The sequence below is a fragment of the Pseudophryne corroboree genome, chromosome 5 (assembly GCF_028390025.1).
Source record: "Pseudophryne corroboree isolate aPseCor3 chromosome 5, aPseCor3.hap2, whole genome shotgun sequence".
NCBI lineage: Eukaryota > Metazoa > Chordata > Amphibia > Anura > Myobatrachidae > Pseudophryne > Pseudophryne corroboree.
Window position 1 is genome coordinate 315,669,604 of NC_086448.1, and position 20,337 is coordinate 315,689,940.

Consider the following 20,337-nt stretch of genomic DNA (forward strand, 5'->3'; position numbering starts at 1 on the left):
AGCAAATATTCCTCATTTCTATGTAGGGGTTCGGTATGAGATCCCTCCGCACGGGATGTCAAACGTCATTATACCAACATTGGCATCCCGAGCGGTGGCATGCCGGCAGGGGGGCAAGCGCAACTAAGCCCCTTGCGGATTTGGTGGCGAGCTTTGCTCGCCATAGGTTCTATTCACCCTCTAAGGGTGTCAGGGACACCCATGGAGGAGGAAATCACCTACCTCGCCAGTATACTGGCGGCGGTATGGTGCCCCCGTCGGGTCCCGGTGACTGTATTGTGACCGCCAAGATCCCGACGTTCGGTATGCTAACCCCATACCCCATGTAGGACATAAAATACACAGCAGCTTTATTTTTGCCTGTGATTTAGAAGTAAGATAGAAAACGTCGCCACCCACCTCTTTATCTGTCTCCACACAATTTAAATTTGACAAAACAGTTTTCCTAAAGTACAAAATGACATTCTAGCTGCGTTTATTTCTAATTATTGCTGTATTTTACAAAACAATTAACATTGTGTGCAGCAGTGAACCTAATACACGAGGTGTAAAATAAGTTTCTGGATGTGCAGTGCATACAGTAGACACAATCTGCCTGTATTGTTGTGAACTGTAATCTTTGACTAAAGTTCTTGTGAAATGTCAAGGCACAGACCCATATAGAAGTAGCACTGCACACTGAAGAAGTCAGCATGTTCACTTCACAAACTCCGAGAGGCCACTGGAGAGCCATGATCTTCTACGACTACAAGAGTGGTCTGCGACTGACTGACTGAAAGCTGCTTTAGGGGAGGAAGCACCATCCCAAACCACAGTGTTTGAGTGGTTTGCAGAACTTTGTCGCAGAAGACTGCCCATGGAAGACTAGGAGCACTGTGGCCGACTTGTGTCCACCATCACAGAGGACAATGTGCTGCCATGCGGGCCATAATTGAGGTGGACGCCAAGATGACCATGGCCCAGTAAGAGAAGAAGATTATGCTGCAGACAATGGTCGATGTGCGGTCATGGGGTCATTACCCCCTCCGTCGTCTGTGCATGCAGCTCAATCTGACAAAATCGTCAAATGCTGCATGTTCGGGCCGGCTGCGGCATGACGTTACTGTGCGATATCGCACAGTGTGTATGCCCACGTCGGGCGGCCCCACACTAGGAAATGTCGCTCCTGGAGCGAATCGCCTAGTGTGTATGCACCTTAAGGTTTCTGCAAGCTGGATGCCCCATCAACTGACTCAAGAGAAGAAGGAAGCTTGAGTGATTTGGTGCAGCAACATTCTGGCTAGATTTGATGGCAATCACCCAAGATCATCAGAGGAGATGAATACTGAATGTACAGCTTCGACTCTGAGACCAAACAACAGTTGGCCCAGAGACCCCAGTTGGAGGTGCGCCTCCACGAAAGTTCCATCGTGAGCATAGCATGGCCAAGCAGACTGTGGCTGTTTTTGTGGCCAAGACTGGTCATGTTTCCCTGTGCTCTCCCGCCAATGATTATTAATGTATTATATCACACTAAACCACTGATATTTGCCATGGTTATGGATCAATGGGTCAACAGTCAGAAGGTCGACACGTAAATTGCTGACACATGAAGAGGTCGACATGAGTTTTTGGGTTGTTTTTTTATGTCAAAATGTTCCTTTCAGCATATGGTCCCCTAATTAGTGCATCGCTTCGCTCGCCATGCTTCAGGCAAGATGCCTCGCTTCCCTCTGCATAGGTTACTATTCCTAATTGCAGTCCACGTGGAGTAAAAGTATGAATAAGTCCTGAACATGAAAAAAAAAATCCTTAAAACTCAGGTCGACCTTTTCATGTGTCGACCACTGTCATGTCAACTTTTATTTCATGTCGATCATATGCATCTTGACCATTTGGTGTAGAACTATTGACTGTCGACCTTTTCACTGTCAACCTATCATCCGAATACCATTTGCCATCATTCCATAGCACAAGTTTAAAAGAAACTGGAAATCAGAATATTGGAATTCACGCTCCGAGGGTGACACCCGGCTGCGGTATGCACTCCCCACACCCCCCTAGTGACGCCTCTGAGCAGGATGAATTTAGTTTATAGGAATATACGGTCTTCTTAGATTCAGTCAAATTCCGCAAATCTGATTGGACAGTACTTAACAGTACAGGTAGACAATGACCCAAAACATGCTGCAAAAGCAACCCAGGAGTTTTAAGGCAAAGAAGTGGAATATTCTGCAATGGCTGAGTGAATCAGCTGATCTCAACGCAAACAATCATGCATTTCACTTACTGAAGACAAAAACTACAGTAAAGGCAGAAAGACCCACTAACAAGCAACAACTGAAGACAAATGCAGTAATGGCCTTGCAAAGCATAACAAAGGAATAAACCCAGCATTTGGTGATGTCCATGAGATCTTGACTTTAGTCAGTCATTGCATGCAAAGAGTTCTCGACAAAGTATTAAAAATTAACATTTTATGTAAGAGTAATTCATCCAATTACATACAAGCTTTTGAAAATAGGGGGCCATGTATAAAAATGGTTGCAATTTATAAATGTTTCATACAATATTTTTGTTCAACTGCTTGTAAGCTGAAAATCTGCACTTCAATTGTATCTCCATTGTTTCATTTCAACGCCACTGTGGTGGCCAAAATTATGAAATTTGTGTCAATGTCCAAATACACTGCTCAAAAAAATAAAGGGAACACTTAAACAACACAATATAACTCCAAGTCAATCACACTTCTGTGAAATCAAACTGTCCACTGAGGAAGCAACACTGATTGTCAATCAATTTCACATGCTGTTGTACAAATGGAATAGACAACAGGTGGAAATTATAGGCAATTAGCAAGACACCCCCGATAAAGGAGTTGTTCTGCAGGTGGTGACCACAGACCACTTCTCAGCTCCTATGCTTTCTGGCTGATGTTTTGGTCACTTTTGAAAGCTGGCGGTACTTTCACTCTAGTGGTAGCATGAGACGGAGTCTACAACCCACACAAGTGGCTCAGGTAGTGCAGCTCATCCAGGATGGCACATCAATGCGAGCTGTGGCAAGAAGGTTTGCGGTGTCTGTCAGCATAGTGTCCAGAGCATGGAGGCACTACCAGGAGACAGGCCAGTACATCAGGAGACGTGGAGGAGGCCGCAGCATACCTCCCAACATGGCCCTCTCCAGGAGGGACAAAATGCTCTGCTTCTGGAGTTTTCTCTTAATTTATGATTGCTAGCACCTGTGTTGAACAGGTTAATGAATAGGAAAGGCGTTTTACCACAGGTGATGGCAATCATAAGCTAAGAGAGAATTCCAGGAGCAGAGCATTCTGTCCCTCCTGGAGAGGGTCATGTTGGGAGGTATGCCGTAGGAGAACAACAACCCAGCAGCAGGACCACTACCTCCGCCTTTGTGCAAGGAGGAACAGGAGGAGCACTGCCAGAGCCCTGCAAAATGACCTCCAGCAAGCCACAAATGTGTATGTGTCTACTCAAACGATCAGAAACAGACTCCATGAGGGTGGTATGAGGGCCAGACGTCCACAGGTGGGGGTTGTGCTTATAGCTCAACACCGTGCAGGACGTTTGGCATTTGCCAGAGAACACCAAGATTGGCAAATTCACCACTGGCGCCCTGTGCTCTTCACAGATGAAAGCAGGTTCTCACTGAGCACATGTGACAGACGTGACGGAGTCTGGAGACGCCAAGGAGAACGTTCTGCTGCCTGCAACATCCTCCAGCATGACCGGTTTGGCAGTGGGTCAGTAATGGTGTGGGGTGGCATTTCTTTGGGGGGCCGCACAGCCCTCCATGTGCTAGCCAGAGGTAGCCTGACTGCCATTAGGTACCGAGATGAGATCCTCAGACCCCTTGTGAGACCATATGCTGGTGCGGTTGGCCCTGGGTTCCTCCTAATGCAAGACAATGCTAGACCTCATGTGGCTGGAGTGTGTCAGCAGTTCTTGCAAGACGAAGGCATTGATGCTATGGACTGGCCCGCCCATTCCCCAGACCTGAATCCAATTGAGCACATCTGGAACATCATGTCTCGCTCCATCCACCAACGCCACATTGCACCACAGACTGTCCAGGAGTTGGCGGATGCTTTAGTCCAGGTCTGGGAGGAGATCCCTCAGGAGACCATCCGCCACCTCATCAGGAGCATGCCCAGGCGTTGTAGGGAGGTTATACAGGCACGTGGAGGCCACACACACTACTGAGCCTCATTTTTACTTGTTTTAAGGACATTGCATCAAAGTTGGATCAGCCTGTAGTGTGTTTTTCCACTTTAATTTTGAGTGTGACTCCAAATCTAGACCTCCATGGATTAATAAATCTGATTTCCATTGATAATTTTTGTGTGATTTTGTTGTCAGCACATTCAACTATGTAAAGAACAAAGTATTTAATAAGAATATTTCATTCATTCAGATCTAGGATGTGTTGTTTAAGTGTTCCCTTTATTTTTTTGAGCAGTGTATATAACCGTATAATGCACAATTTTGTACTACACCATCTACTGTGTCATTCATAGCTAAGGGAGGAGGTTAGGAACTAGGGAGTTTGCTGTGCTATATAAGAAACTGTTAATAAAGAATAAAATAAACTAGGGGGACAGTTAGGTATTAAAGTTAGTAATAGGGTTAAAATACTCATCAAAAACGCTGCTCCTTCAGAGGTCTGCGCCGGAAGAGACTGTCATATAACCACTGAAACCCGAAGCTGCTCTAGCCATCAGGACCACAGAAGTGACTGCTGGAGCATCAGGGATGTTAGGTCGATAATATGCTATCATGTCGAGATGTTCTCTGTGTAGACATGAATGCTGACATTGCAGCCATGTAGACAAGATAGCTATCGACCCAACATACACCTGTATACTGTAATATACTATAGACAAGTTTAGAAACGGTCAGATTTACCCATAAAAGCTGCACTGCCACCTACAAGTTACATTTACTAACTTCTTTCCTTGCTAACCACCCCCCCACATCACCAATCTAAAGTGGGCCTAGGCAAGTATTCCGGCTAGAAGAGCGTATACATTTGTTCAATGAAACAGAACTCTGCTACAGTATGCACAATGAAGGAACAATAGGGGGAATTCAATTGATATCACCACCCGAACTCCAGTCTAAAGTGACGGGAGACCGCAGGGGCGATATTCAATTTATTATGTTTATTGCGCCCATTAGTATCGGGTTTAGCTATGTAAAGCAGCTAAACCCGACTAAACTAATGGGCGCGATTGTGAAAAGTGCAGTTTGGGCGCCCAAATGGGTAATTTTTCCTCACATTTTAGCTCGCCAGTACAGGGGACTACAAGTTGAAATGCGTCTCCTCGCAGCTCAGCGAGCCCAAATTGAGCAACAATTGAATTGCTCTGTTGGGCGCCATCTACTGGCATCCGTGGGGAGAAACAATTGACTTCCCCCCAATTTCTCCACTGATTAAAATTTTATTGTTACGCCTGAAATATATTTTAGATAAAATGTGTGTTACAATATCTGTATCTCTTAAATATTTAACAGCTTTTCTACAATTAAAAAAGAAAAATAATTAAAATGTTGATACTATGCACGAAGTAGTGAAGTGAATAGAAGCAAATCAGTATTGCACTCAGCTGTTTGTAATGCCAGCGGTGCAGGTATCACAACAGATAAATACGGACAAGCGCAGAAGGCGATATGTTAGATTACAGAAAGCTGTGAAATAGGTCTTAAAACAGTCAATATCAAACAGGTAACTAGTGTAAACTAAAGTGAATAGTAGGCCTCTTGTATTTGGATATCACATATAAAAGTTATTAACAGAAAGAAAATGAAAAGTATTTTGGGAAAGGTTTAAATAGGGCGCCCTGAACTGGGACTGGATGCTGGAATCATGTGGAACTAAAGTCTCTTGGTAGGAAGATGGCGGTGCTCAGAGGATTGGCCAGCGGAGACATGTTAGCTAGTAAACTGGCAGCGTCGGATGTAGTAAGAAAGTCTGAGTGTCCCACAGAGTGACAGCATCTAAAGTGATGAGAGCTATTTATGCCACTGGGTGCAAGCGCGATGGGCACTCATCACTTATCCCAGATGTTGCGTCAAAAAGGGGTGTAGTATGGAAGGCCGGCGGTCGGGCTCCCGGCGACCAGCATACCGGTGCCGGGAGCACGACCGCCGGCTTACCGACAGTGTGGTGAGCGCAAATGAGCCCCTTGCGGGCTCGCTGCGCTCGCCACGCTACGGGCACGGTGGCGCACTACGCGCGCCACGCTATTTTATTCTCCCTCCAGGGGGGTCGTGGAACCCCACGAGGGAGAATAAGTGTCGTATGCCGGCTGTCGGCCGAGGATTAGACAAGTAAAGTGGCTAAACCCGTGCAAAATACAAGGTGCACTGCTGTTAAGGCTCCCAAAAGCCTGTCCTTTTACAGATTTCTACTCGCCACCTTAGGAGGGTGCTGGTACTCAATAAGCTCATGTTTGGTTAATTTGTTTGTTATTTATGGAAACTTCAGTATTGTACAGTGCTGCACAAGTAATATAGTAATAATAATAATAATAATAATAATATCCCTGCTTGAGCACAGCTGGTTCTGAATAACTGAATCACCATTCACACAATATTTCCTCAAGTAGACATAGGATAAAAACTGCACTGGTATTTCTAGACTAATAATTGACCAGGCCTTTCTGTCAAGGCCTAAATTTATTAGAGACTGGGAAACTGATCTAAATAGCTTGATAGGTAAAGACCATGGGCCAGAAATCTACAGCAATATCTTTTCTTCCTCTGTAAGCGTTGGGGTGATGGAAACACACTACAAGGTACTCGCGTGTTGGTATCGTTGCCTTAATCTGATGGCTAAAATGTACCCAGGGGTCCCGAATAGAGGTTGGAGATGCATGGCGGGTGTCGGAACTCCATTACATATCTGGTGGGATTGTTCTCTCCTTAAACCTTTTTGGCAAAAAAGTAATAGATACGGCCAGTCTCATTCTGAAGGAGGACCTGCCTTTTTGCCCAAGTTTTTGGTTACCAAATCTGTTACGGAGACCTCATTCCCAATACAAAAAGACACTACTTTGCCACATCCTCAGTACTTCAAAGGCAGTTATACCAGTACATTAGAAGTCTAGCGATATCCTTACTATGTCTGAGTGGCCATGTATGATCTAATTTCCTCCCTAGCTATAAAAACAAACAAACCAGGCCTTTACTGCTATTGGTTGGAATATAAAGAATCAGATCATTATAAATCCCTGAATTAGGAGGTATTGTGAATTTAAGGGGCTTTCTTGATGTAATCCCAAAATAATTCTGTCTTGGATATAGGGATTGTGAGGCTCTCTCTCTTTCCTCTTATATCTCCTCTTCCCTTGTTTTTTCTCACTTTTTCTTTTCTCTTTATATCTCAACCTCAGTAATCTATTTTATGTTAAAAGAGGTATTTTTATAAAAGGTTTGACAGATGCTAGAATTTACATATGATATCCTGTTTTAAGATTGACACACATTGTACCTTCTGTATTTTGTATAACTGAAAATGAACGCATTAATAATACATGCATATTACATGCATATTGCGTGATAGTTTTGCCAGTGTAATTCAATTACAAAAGGTCATGCTATTGTTCCCGCTTGACTGTTGTAGCGGGACGCCGCGCCCTACACCATTTTAGAACACTAAAATGCGCCCTGCTGAAACTGCCTGCCTGGACCCATCCCCCACACGCGAGCAGCAGTGACCTACGGGGAATAAAGTTGCGGTGAAACGATCTACGTTGGGTGAATAGAGGCCATGCGCAGAGAATATGCTCACGCTGCAAGAACAACTTTGGGGCTGCCCAGCACCTCCATGAGTGCTGGGCATGCCCCTACAGTGACGAAAAGGGGGAGGCATCTTACGGACATTTTCCTTTTTGAGTAGCCATGCCCTTTTCACACGCCTATTGATGGCTAGGCATCTGCCCCACTCCAGACCTAGGGGTATATTCAATTAGCAGCGATAACGGACTTTTCGCGTGAAAAAACTGACTTTTCCCGCAAAACGCAATTACAGCCTATTCAATTTTCCTGGAAAATTTATCGGTGATCATTTTTTCACTAATTTCACTTCACCTACTCTGAAGCAGGTGAAAAGTTGGGAAAAGTCACTATTTTAAGGTAAAAATGTTTGGATATGGTACAGAACTCCTGGGACACCCCCCTTAATGACTAATTAGGCACGTTGAGGTTTTTAATTATTTTTAATTGGCCAATAATGACATGTCATTTTTGGGGTGAAAAAGTACAAAGTGATGGAAATTGGGGTTCAAGGTATGGGACAGGTATATTGGGGTGCTTTATGAGTGGGACAGGTGTTTTTAGGCTTGCAGATGGGAGTAATCGTTCTGTTTCCACTTTTTTTTTTAAGTACCCTAAAATGACCCAAATATATACTTATACCCATTTTCATGTACCCCAAATTTAATGAGCATTTATTTTGCTCAAAAAAACTTGCTTTCTATAATTTTTTTGCATTTTTAAAAAAAAAAAAGCATATAACTGCCATTTCACACAATTTAAGTCCCCAAAAACGCTCTAATGTGATCTCTAACACACTTCTCTTCTGTTTTCCTATGTTAGTTTAGCATTTTTTGGGGTACAGGCTGATTTCCCCATTTTCACCTGCACTTTTCACTGCAAGAATTTTCACGTGAAACCCGTTTGGAATTAAATAGGTCGAAAAACAGCATTTTCGCGGCAATTTTCGCCCGATTGCCACGAAAAATTTTGGGGCGAAAAATTGCCGCGAATTTGCGGATAATTGAATACCCTAGCTAGAGTGAACACTATCATGCTGCAGTATTGCACATTCTCTCTGGAGTGTATGATCTACGTACAGTGCATGAAAGAGTGAAGAAATCATCCTGAACCCCCCGAAAAAAAGTGTTTAAAAAAAAAAATAGCAAATGGTAATCAAAATGTAGGAAGCAGTTGTCAGTTGTAAAAGAGTTGAATTTAACAACTATTATTGATGAATGAAATAGGTTAGCCAGCATTATGTATCACTGCAAATAAAAGTACAATTATAAATATTTCTATTTAAGTGTGTTTATACAAGTATTAAAATATTGGGAAACAGGACTTGCAGCCACCATCTGCAAGTTACAAAAAAAAATTAAACTTTCCTTTTCCATCATTACAACATCTGTCACACATCATTAAACCCATAGGCCATATTTTACTATTTAAGCACCATTAAATACATTATACATTATGAGAGATATACCGGAGGTACTGCACTTTAACCTTACAGTTTTACATTTAAATAAGAACTTTAAAAAAAAAAAACTATCAACAACTTTGGAAGGTGCACACTAAAAGCTGCGACTTCTCCCAATGCAATCCGCTTTAATTGAATGTGATTTTCTCATTGAACAGCAAATAAGACTTGCAACCTACTGTAGTTCACAGCTAATTGAATCTGTCTTTAAAACACATGTATCACAAACAAACAAGACAAACAAGAGGAGGCAATTGCTGCTTCAGTGCAAAGGAAACTAGTAATACAAAGTGATTTTTTCTTCTTTTTTTTTTTGACAACCTGGGGCACTGGAAAAAAAAGCTAGCTACCTTTTATACTTAGTCTATAATAGAATAAGCACGGTTCCGGTTAACACAGCATATTAAAAAAAATAAAAAGAGGGGGGGGGGGGGGGGGGTTGTTTTGTTATTTAAACATTTGATTTACACCAGCCAACCTTGAGTTTCAGACATGTTAACACATTGTTACAGTATAAAACCAGGCCTCGTATATTGTTTCACAATTTCAAGTACATCATCTGAGTCTATTTGCAGCTTTTCTGTTCCAACAATAAGTCACATCTAGCAACCAACACAAATAAGGCCAAAGGTGCTTATATGACATCGCTATAAATAACAACTATACATTGCACTGCTGCAAACAGATCACCAGAAGACACCAATGCTGCCTCTTACATCACACACATGCCAACTGTATAGAAAAGACATGAGGCTGAGACCTAGGTAATTAGGGACAGCAGTTACAATTTCCCCAGTACTGGGGTGACAACATGAGGGTCAGGGAGCAGGGTATATAGCACTGCTGGCTGACAGTATGAGAGTCAGGGAACAGGGTAGCACTGCTGGGTGACAGTATGAGGGTCAGGGAACAGGGTATATAGCACTGCTGGGTTTCAGTATGAAGGTCAGGGAACAGGGTAGCACTGCTGGGTGACAGTATGAGGGTCGGGTACAGTGTATATAGCAGTGATGGGTGACAGTATGAGGGTCAGGGAACAGAGTATACAGCAGTGCTGGATGACAGTATGAGAATCAGGGAACAGGGTAGCACTGCTGGGTGACAGTATGAGGGTCAGGGAACAGGGTATACAGCAGTGCTGGATGACAGTATGAGGGTCAGGGAACAGTGTATATAGCAGTGCTGGGTGACAGTATGAGGGTCAGGGAACAGGGTATACAGCAGTGATGGGTGACAGTATGAAGGTAGTGTTCACGCTAGGCTGTTTTTGCAGGGCGCCGCGCCCTGCCCGATTTTTAAGGACAAAACCCTCCCTGCCCTTTCTGCGGCGCCCTGCTAAAACAGCCGCCCGCTTCCTGCCCTCACAGTGTGTAAAGATGCCGTGCGCATGCACGCGGCATCCATTCACGCTGAAAGAGAGCTTGGGGGAAGCCCAGCACCTCCGTAGGTGCTGGGCACGCCCCCAACAGTGACGTCGCCAGCCGCCCACGCCCCCTTTTTTTATGTCTGCGGGCTGAACCGGCCACTTTTATTACCCGTAATGACCCTGCCCCCTATTTTGCATGGCCATGCAACCTTTTCACCGCGCGCGCACACGCTTGTGCCCCTCTAGGTCCGGCGCCCTGCCCGGATTCTAGAGTGAACACTAATGAAGGTCAGGGAACAGGGTATACAGTAGTGCTGGATGACAGTATGAGGGTCAGAGAACAGGGTAGCACTGCTGGGTGACAGTACGAGGGTCGGGGTACAGGGTATATAGCCGTGCTGGGTGACAGTACGAGGGTCGGGGTACAGGGTATATAGCAGTGCTGGGTGACAGTACGAGGGTCGGGGTACAGGGTATATAGCAGTGCTAGGTGACAGTACGAGGGTCGGGGTACAGGGTATATAGCAGTGCTGGGTGACAGTACGAGGGTCGGGGTACAGGGTATATAGCAGTGCTGGGTGACAGTACGAGGGTCGGGGTACAGGGTATATAGCAGTGCTGGGTGACAGTACGAGGGTCGGAGTACAGGGGATATAGCAGTGCTGGGTGACAGTACGAGGGTCGGGGAACAGCGTATGTAGCAGTGCTGAGTGACAGTACGAGGGTCGGGGAACAGGGTATATAGCAGTGCTGGGTGACAGTATGAGGGTAAGGGAACAGGGTAGCAGTGCTGGGTGACAGAATAAAGGTCAGGGAACAGGGTATACAGCAGCGCTGGATGACAGTATGAGGGTCAGGGAACAGGGTAGCACTGCTAGGTGACATCACGAGGATCAGGGTACAGTACAGAACACTGCAGGGTGACAGTAAGTGGGTCAGTGCACATAATAAACTGGGTGATGGAAGCGGGGTCAGGGCACAGGGTAAATAACTGCTGGTTGACAGTACCGGGGTCAGGGCATAGGGCACTGCTGGGTGACGGCACCGGGGTCAGGGCATAGGGCACTGCTGGGTGACAGTACGGAGGTCACAGTACAGGGTACATTACACTGCTTGGTGACAGTCTCGGTGTCAGGGAACATAGCACTGCTGGGTGAGGGTACGGGGGTCAGGGCACATTATATTGCTGGGTGAGGGTATGGGGATCAAGGTACATAACACTGCAGAGTGAAGGTATGGGGGGCAGGGCACAGAGTACATAACATTGTTGGATGAGGGTACGTGGATCAGGGTACATAACACTGCTAAGTGACTGTATGGGGGGTCAGGGCAAGATAGATGTTAGAATCAAGTTGGAGGAAAACACTCTGACGGCAGGGGGAGGAGCCACAGCACCCCAGGGAGTGGCTAGGCCAGCAGGATAGTTGTTCTACTATCCACGCCACCAACTACTCCCTTTAGTAACCCAGTGGCGTGCGAAGCGAGCCCGCGAGGGTACATTTCGGGTACCCTGTTCGGTGATGTGGCTCCTCCCCTGGTGACGTCAGAGGACCATTCCCCAACTTTGTTTTAGACCTAGCCATCAGGGCAAAGGGTAAATAACACTGCTGGGTCACAGTACGGGGATCATGGCATAGGGCACATAACACTGCTGGGTGAGGGTACAGGGGACAGGGCACATAACACTGCTGGGTGAGGGTACAGGGCTCTGCTTGGTGAGGATACCGGGGACAGGGTACAAAACACTGCTGGGTGACAGTACGGGGATCATGACATAGGTCACATAACACTGGTGGGCGAGGTTACAGGGGATCAGGGTACATGCCACTGGTGGGCGAGGGTATGGGGGATCAGGGTACATGCCAATGGTGGGCGAGGGTATGGGGGATCAGGGTACATAACACTGCTGAGTAAAGGACGGGGTCAGGGCACAGGGTATATAACACTGCTGGGTGAGGGTATGGGGGTTAGGGCACATAACCCTGCAGGGTTAGGGAACATAACCCTGCAGGGTCAGGGCACATAACACTGCTGGGTGAGGGTACGACGGTCAGAGCACATAACACTGCTGGGTGAGGGTACAGCGGTCAGGGCACATAACACTGCTGGGTGAGGGTACGGGGAACATAACACTGCTGGGTGAGGGTACGGCGGTCAGGGCACATAACACTGCTGGGTGAGGGTACGACGGTCAGGGCACCCTCACCCAGCGGTCAGGGCACATAACACTGCAGGGTTAGGGTATGGCGGTCAGGGCACATAACACTGCTGGGTGAGGGTACGGGGAACATAACACTGCTGGGTGAGGGTACGGGGAACATAACACTGCTGGGTGAGGGTACGGCGGTCAGGGCACATAACACTGCTGGGTGAGGGTACGGCGGTCAGGGCACATAACACTGCTGGGTGAGGGTACGACGGTCAGGGCACCCTCACCCAGCGGTCAGGGCACATAACACTGCTGGGTGAGGGTACGGCAGTCAGGGCACATAACACTGCTGGGTGAGGGTACGGCGGTCAGGGCACATAACACTGCTGGGTGAGGGTACGGCGGTCAGGGCACATAACACTGCTGGGTGAGGGTACGGCGGTCAGGGCACATAACACTGCTGGGTGAGGGTACGGCGGTCAGGGCACATAACACTGCTGGGTGAGGGTACGGCGGTCAGGGCACCCTCCCCCAGCGGTCAGGGCACATAACACTGCTGGGTGAGGGTACGGGGAACATAACACTGCTGGGTGAGGGTACGGCGGTCAGGGCACATAACACTGCTGGGTGAGGGTACGACGGTCAGGGCACATAACACTGCTGGGTGAGGGTACGGCGGTCAGGGCACATAACACTGCTGGGTGAGGGTACGGCGGTCAGGGCACATAACACTGCTGGGTGAGGGTACGGCGGTCAGGGCACATAACACTGCTGGGTGAGGGTACGGGGAACATAACACTGCTGGGTGAGGGTACGGCGGTCAGGGCACATAACACTGCTGGGTGAGGGTACGGCGGTCAGGGCACATAACACTGCTGGGTGAGGGTACGGCGGTCAGGGCACATAACACTGCTGGGTGAGGGTACGGCGGTCAGGGCACATAACACTGCTGGGTGAGGGTACGGCGGTCAGGGCACATAACACTGCTGGGTGAGGGTACGGCGGTCAGGGCACATAACACTGCTGGGTGAGGGTACGGCGGTCAGGGCACATAACACTGCTGGGTGAGGGTACGGTGGTCAGGGCACCCTCCCCCAGCGGTCAGGGCACATAACACTGCTGGGTGAGGGTACGGGGAACATAACACTGCTGGGTGAGGGTACGGCGGTCAGGGCACATAACACTGCTGGGTGAGGGTACGACGGTCAGGGCACCCTCACCCAGCGGTCAGGGCACATAACACTGCAGGGTTAGGGTATGGCGGTCAGGGCACATAACACTGCTGGGTGAGGGTACGGGGAACATAACACTGCTGGGTGAGGGTACGGCGGTCAGGGCACATAACACTGCTGGGTGAGGGTACGGCGGTCAGGGCACCCTCACCCAGCGGTCAGGGCACATAACACTGCTGGGTGAGGGTACGGCAGTCGGGGCACATAACACTGCTGGGTGAGGGTACGGCGGTCAGGGCACATAACACTGCTGGGTGAGGGTACGGCGGTCAGGGCACATAACACTGCTGGGTGAGGGTACGGCGGTCAGGGCACATAACACTGCTGGGTGAGGGTACGGCGGTCAGGGCACCCTCCCCCAGCGGTCAGGGCACATAACACTGCTGGGTGAGGGTACGGGGCACATAACACTGCTGGGTGAGGGTACGGGGCACATAACACTGCTGGGTGAGGGTACGACGGTCAGAGCACATAACACTGCTGGGTGAGGGTACAGCGGTCAGGGCACATAACACTGCTGGGTGAGGGTACGGGGAACATAACACTGCTGGGTGAGGGTACGGCGGTCAGGGCACATAACACTGCTGGGTGAGGGTACGACGGTCAGGGCACCCTCACCCAGCGGTCAGGGCACATAACACTGCAGGGTTAGGATATGGCGGTCAGGGCACATAACACTGCTGGGTGAGGGTACGGGGAACATAACACTGCTGGGTGAGGGTACGGGGAACATAACACTGCTGGGTGAGGGTACGGCGGTCAGGGCACATAACACTGCTGGGTGAGGGTACGGCGGTCAGGGCACATAACACTGCTGGGTGAGGGTACGACGGTCAGGGCACCCTCACCCAGCGGTCAGGGCACATAACACTGCTGGGTGAGGGTACGGCAGTCAGGGCACATAACACTGCTGGGTGAGGGTACGGCGGTCAGGGCACATAACACTGCTGGGTGAGGGTACGGCGGTCAGGGCACATAACACTGCTGGGTGAGGGTACGGCGGTCAGGGCACATAACACTGCTGGGTGAGGGTACGGCGGTCAGGGCACATAACACTGCTGGGTGAGGGTACGGCGGTCAGGGCACCCTCCCCCAGCGGTCAGGGCACATAACACTGCTGGGTGAGGGTACGGGGAACATAACACTGCTGGGTGAGGGTACGGCGGTCAGGGCACATAACACTGCTGGGTGAGGGTACGGCGGTCAGGGCACATAACACTGCTGGGTGAGGGTACGGCGGTCAGGGCACATAACACTGCTGGGTGAGGGTACGGCGGTCAGGGCACATAACACTGCTGGGTGAGGGTACGGCGGTCAGGGCACCCTCCCCCAGCGGTCAGGGCACATAACACTGCTGGGTGAGGGTACGGGGAACATAACACTGCTGGGTGAGGGTACGGCGGTCAGGGCACATAACACTGCTGGGTGAGGGTACGACGGTCAGGGCACCCTCACCCAGCGGTCAGGGCACATAACACTGCTGGGTGAGGGTACGGCGGTCAGGGCACATAACACTGCTGGGTGAGGGTACGGCGGTCAGGGCACATAACACTGCTGGGTGAGGGTACGGGGAACATAACACTGCTGGGTGAGGGTACGGCGGTCAGGGCACATAACACTGCTGGGTGAGGGTACGGCGGTCAGGGCACATAACACTGCTGGGTGAGGGTACGGCGGTCAGGGCACATAACACTGCTGGGTGAGGGTACGGCGGTCAGGGCACATAACACTGCTGGGTGAGGGTACGGCGGTCAGGGCACATAACACTGCTGGGTGAGGGTACGGCGGTCAGGGCACATAACACTGCTGGGTGAGGGTACGGCGGTCAGGGCACATAACACTGCTGGGTGAGGGTACGGCGGTCAGGGCACCCTCCCCCAGCGGTCAGGGCACATAACACTGCTGGGTGAGGGTACGGGGAACATAACACTGCTGGGTGAGGGTACGGCGGTCAGGGCACATAACACTGCTGGGTGAGGGTACGACGGTCAGGGCACCCTCACCCAGCGGTCAGGGCACATAACACTGCAGGGTTAGGGTATGGCGGTCAGGGCACATAACACTGCTGGGTGAGGGTACGGGGAACATAACACTGCTGGGTGAGGGTACGGGGAACATAACACTGCTGGGTGAGGGTACGGCGGTCAGGGCACATAACACTGCTGGGTGAGGGTACGGCGGTCAGGGCACCCTCACCCAGCGGTCAGGGCACATAACACTGCTGGGTGAGGGTACGGCAGTCGGGGCACATAACACTGCTGGGTGAGGGTACGGCGGTCAGGGCACATAACACTGCTGGGTGAGGGTACGGCGGTCAGGGCACATAACACTGCTGGGTGAGGGTACGGCGGTCAGGGCACATAACACTGCTGGGTGAGGGTACGGCGGTCAGGGCACCCTCCCCCAGCGGTCAGGGCACATAACACTGCTGGGTGAGGGTACGGGGCACATAACACTGCTGGGTGAGGGTACGGGGCACATAACACTGCTGGGTGAGGGTACGGGGCACATAACACTGCTGGGTGAGGGTACGGGGCACATAACACTGCTGGGTGAGGGTACGGGCACATAACACTGCTGGGTGAGGGTACGGGGCACATAACACTGCTGGGTGAGGGTACGGCGGTCAGGGCACATAACACTGCTGGATGAGGGTACGACGGTCAGGGCACATAACACTGCAGGGTTAGGGTACGGTGGTCAGGGCACAGAACAGTGCTGGGTGAGGGTACGACGGTCAGGGCACATAACACTGCTGGGTGAGGGTACGGCGGTCAGGGCACATAACAGTGCTGGGTGAGGGTACGGCGGTCAGGGCACATAACAGTGCTGGGTGAGGGTACGGCGGTCAGGGCACATAACACTGCTGGGTGAGGGTACGGCAGTCAGGGCACATAACACTGCTGGGTGAGGGTACGGCGGTCAGGGCACATAACACAGCTGGGTGAGGGTACGGCGGTCAGGGCACATAACACAGCTGGGTGAGGGTACGGCGGTCAGGGCACATAACACAGCTGGGTGAGGGTACGGGGAACATAACACAGCTGGGTGAGGGTACGGGGAACATAACACAGCTGGGTGACAGTATGAGAGTCAGGCCGCTTACCTGGTGCCCGGGCTGTACGGGCGGCGAGCCGGGGATGAGGACGTATCCGTTCTGTCAAACGTCCCGTAGGTGGGGGAGCGGCGGCCCTGCCGGTGACCACCATATCCAAGGTTGGGGGAACGGGCGGGGCTGGCGGCTTTCTTGCAGTGGTTTCCCTGGGAAGAGGCCCGGAAGGACCGCTCCTCTCTGTAGGCCTTGGGTGGCTGCTTGCTGGGCGCCGCGGCTTCTTCCCGTTTAGGCCTGAATGAGGCCGCGGCCCGGAGCTCTGTCCTCTTCCCGGCCTCCTCCTGAGGCCTCCAGGGCGGAGCGAGCAGTAGGGGCTCCGGAGTCAGTAGGTTCCCTAAACCCAGTCTGTTCCTCCTGTCCTCGGTCCGGCCTTCCACCTTGCGCCGGTGCCCGGACTCCGGCCTCCTGCCGCCTCGCCTCTTCCTGCCGCTGGCCTCGGAGGCCCCGGGCTGACGTAGTAGAGGTAGCGGGCGCTGGTGCTGCACAGTGGGCGAGGGGCACCTATCAGAGGCCGGGGACGGCATGAAGCCTAGCTCCAGCAGCGGGGGCCCCTGAGCGACCGGGCCCGGCTCTCCCCCTGACAGCGCGCCCTCTGACAGCGAGCTCACGTCGTCATACTCCACAGTGGCGGCGGCGGTAAGGGCCCCGGCCTTCCTCATCAGCCCCCGCCTGTCCCGCTCTCTCTGCCTCTTCTTCCTGTCCCGGCGGCGCCTCGGTCCCCGCGGTGCAACCGGGACCTCTCCTTCCTCCCCCAGGCCCATGGCTGAGACTAGCGCCGCCTGAGTCTCCTGGGGCCTCCGCTTCTTCTTCCTGTGCCGGTCTCTCCTCCGCCTTCTCCCCGAGGGATCCCTCGGCCTCTCACGGTGCCCTGACACTGAGGAGGCTGCTGAGGAGGAGGTGGAGAGGGTCGTGGCTGGGGGCTGAGGGAGGGCTGAGCTCCCCGGCATCGGGGGGCATAGAGGAGAAAACATCCCTCCACACTGCCTCCCTCACCCTTCCTCTGTGCGCCCCCGGGCACCGGGTCTCCTCTTCTATGCACCCAAGGGTGCCGGGCCTTCTGTGTGTGTCCCCAAGGCCGTGTGCCCGGCCTCCTCTGCCCCCTGGGTCGCTGCTCACCGTGCCCTTTAATAGTAGCAAAACTTAAATATCTGTGTGTGCTAACACTCTGCAATAGGGGGACGACCTGCAATAATAAACAGGTGTCTGTGCAAATACAAGTCCCCTACCGCCTATAATATATAGATAAAATAATTACTATATGACATATATTACCTATGTGCTACTCAAGACTGTCAGTCTCTGATACTCATGGAAGAAAGTACACTGACCTTCCTATAAATGACTGAGAAACATATGTTTTGTAAATATATTAAAGAAAAGCTAAACCATTATCCGTGAATTAGTAAATTCAGCCACAGGGAAGTCCCATAATACTTCATGTGGTACAGGACTGTCTGTAGACATCATTGAATCTACATATATGCAGGAATTTGTTTCAAAAAAGAAAACAAACAACTTTCCAATGTAAAAGGAGTATTTTAAAAGTGCCCTCATTCCACAAAAAAACAGTCAGCCCATGATCAGAGTTGGCAACCTATAAATTGTGTAATCCGAAAACAAGCTGGAATATAGAACAAAATTGTAGAAGTCTAATAATCCTCCAAGTTCCTATGTAATTTGCAGGGGCAGGGAAAGTCTCTTCATGATGCTGAAGTTGCAGCTGGCATGTCCCCAGGAGAGAGGAGGAAGCTGTAGTAGTGGTTCTGTGTCACCCAGGCCTGTAAGAAGCTAAACAAGGAAGTGCAGCCGGTTCCATGGTCTTCACTCCTCACAGCAATTACAAATCTTCAGCAACCCTTCAACACATACACACACCTCCCACTCCAGCACATGGCAGGGAGGGGACTTGTGATCAGAGAGCAAATTCACAATCCATAATGGCAGAGGGGAATAAAACTAAGCAAGTCAGACATCTTCATATCCTTGTAGGCAGCAATGAGTTGTCCTGTGGGCCTGTCCTTTCTCTTGTAGTTATGAACTCTGTCATGTAATATTATTCCAGAGTAAGACTGTAGATGGCACACAGGAGAAGAGAGAGACTGAATACGCAACTCTTCAGCATTAGCTGCTAGACTGCTTTAGACAGGGACAGCTTTGGCATTAAGTATTATTATCCCACCCTCTTACGTATCTCCACCTCCTTTTCCTCTGCCTGTTTTATGTCTGGTTTCAGTTTCAGTAAACTTGATTTGTCAAAACTTTCACTGAAGACATCATCTGAAAATACATTTACTTTGTTTATAGGTAATGTTACTTTAACATGTATACTCACAAGAATTGCCACCTGTTTTTTCACCCTGCTTTTTATATTGCAACAATCTGTTGAGTCCTGGGAATTGGACACTTCATTTTTCCAGCCAATTAGCTTTATGTCATTCGTTCCAGATTTCTGCATAGGCTTCTTTGGCTGCCAATTTGTGAGCTGGTATGGCAGAGCCAATGACAGGTTATTAGGAAAGGGATTACATCAGCAGTATGTCCAGGGGCAAACGTTGAATGTCTTGAATGTGGTGACCATTCCATAAAGGGGACTATACCATCCAGTGTAAGGGACGTGTCTAGCACTTCAGTCTTTACCACAATTACATCTGTCATGTTTCTAATTGCATCCTGTCATATGTTATTGCCAACCTCATTGCCTTCTCTAATGTTTCACTGGAATCTCATTGCTCCCCCTATTGCCTGATAGCCATCTTCCTTGCTCACTCTCCAGTCTCTGCCATCCTTCTCCAGTCTCCATACTTATTGCCATCCTCCTTGACCCACTCCTGGTGGGGTTTTTTTGTGTCTTCTTATAAGTGATCGTCATCCCACTCAGCCCTCTCCTGTCTGATCACCCTTCTAATTGACCCAACTCCTGTCTGATTGACATCCTTATTAACTCAACTCCTGTCTGATTTCCATCCTAATTGACCCAACTCCTCTCTGAATTTAATCGTCAATGATCCAACTTCTTTCTGAGTGCCGTTTTCATTGACCCATCTACTGTCTGATTGTGTCCTCATTGACCTGACACTTGTCTAGTTGCCATGCTCATTGACTCATCTCCTGTATTATTGCCCCTTTTCTTATCTGATAGCCATACACTTTGCCCCCTCTCCCATCTATTTCTTATCTGATAGCCATACTCTTTGCCCCCTCTCCCATGATAGGGGCATCCCTATGATTGCCCCTTTTCTTA

General features: G+C 49.9%; 1 protein-coding gene across 1 annotated transcript in view; it reads right to left on the bottom strand.

Moving 5' to 3' along the window:
* CDK13 (cyclin dependent kinase 13) overlaps nt 1–19,249 on the bottom strand; it is a 133,568-nt gene extending 114,319 nt beyond the window's left edge. The window contains exon 1 of the mRNA XM_063922488.1: nt 17,091–19,249. Coding sequence (XP_063778558.1) covers nt 17,091–18,067 — 977 coding nt within the window. The 5' untranslated portion in view covers nt 18,068–19,249. The remainder of the gene's footprint in view (nt 1–17,090) is intronic.
* Nucleotides 19,250–20,337: the final 1,088 nt, after the last annotated feature.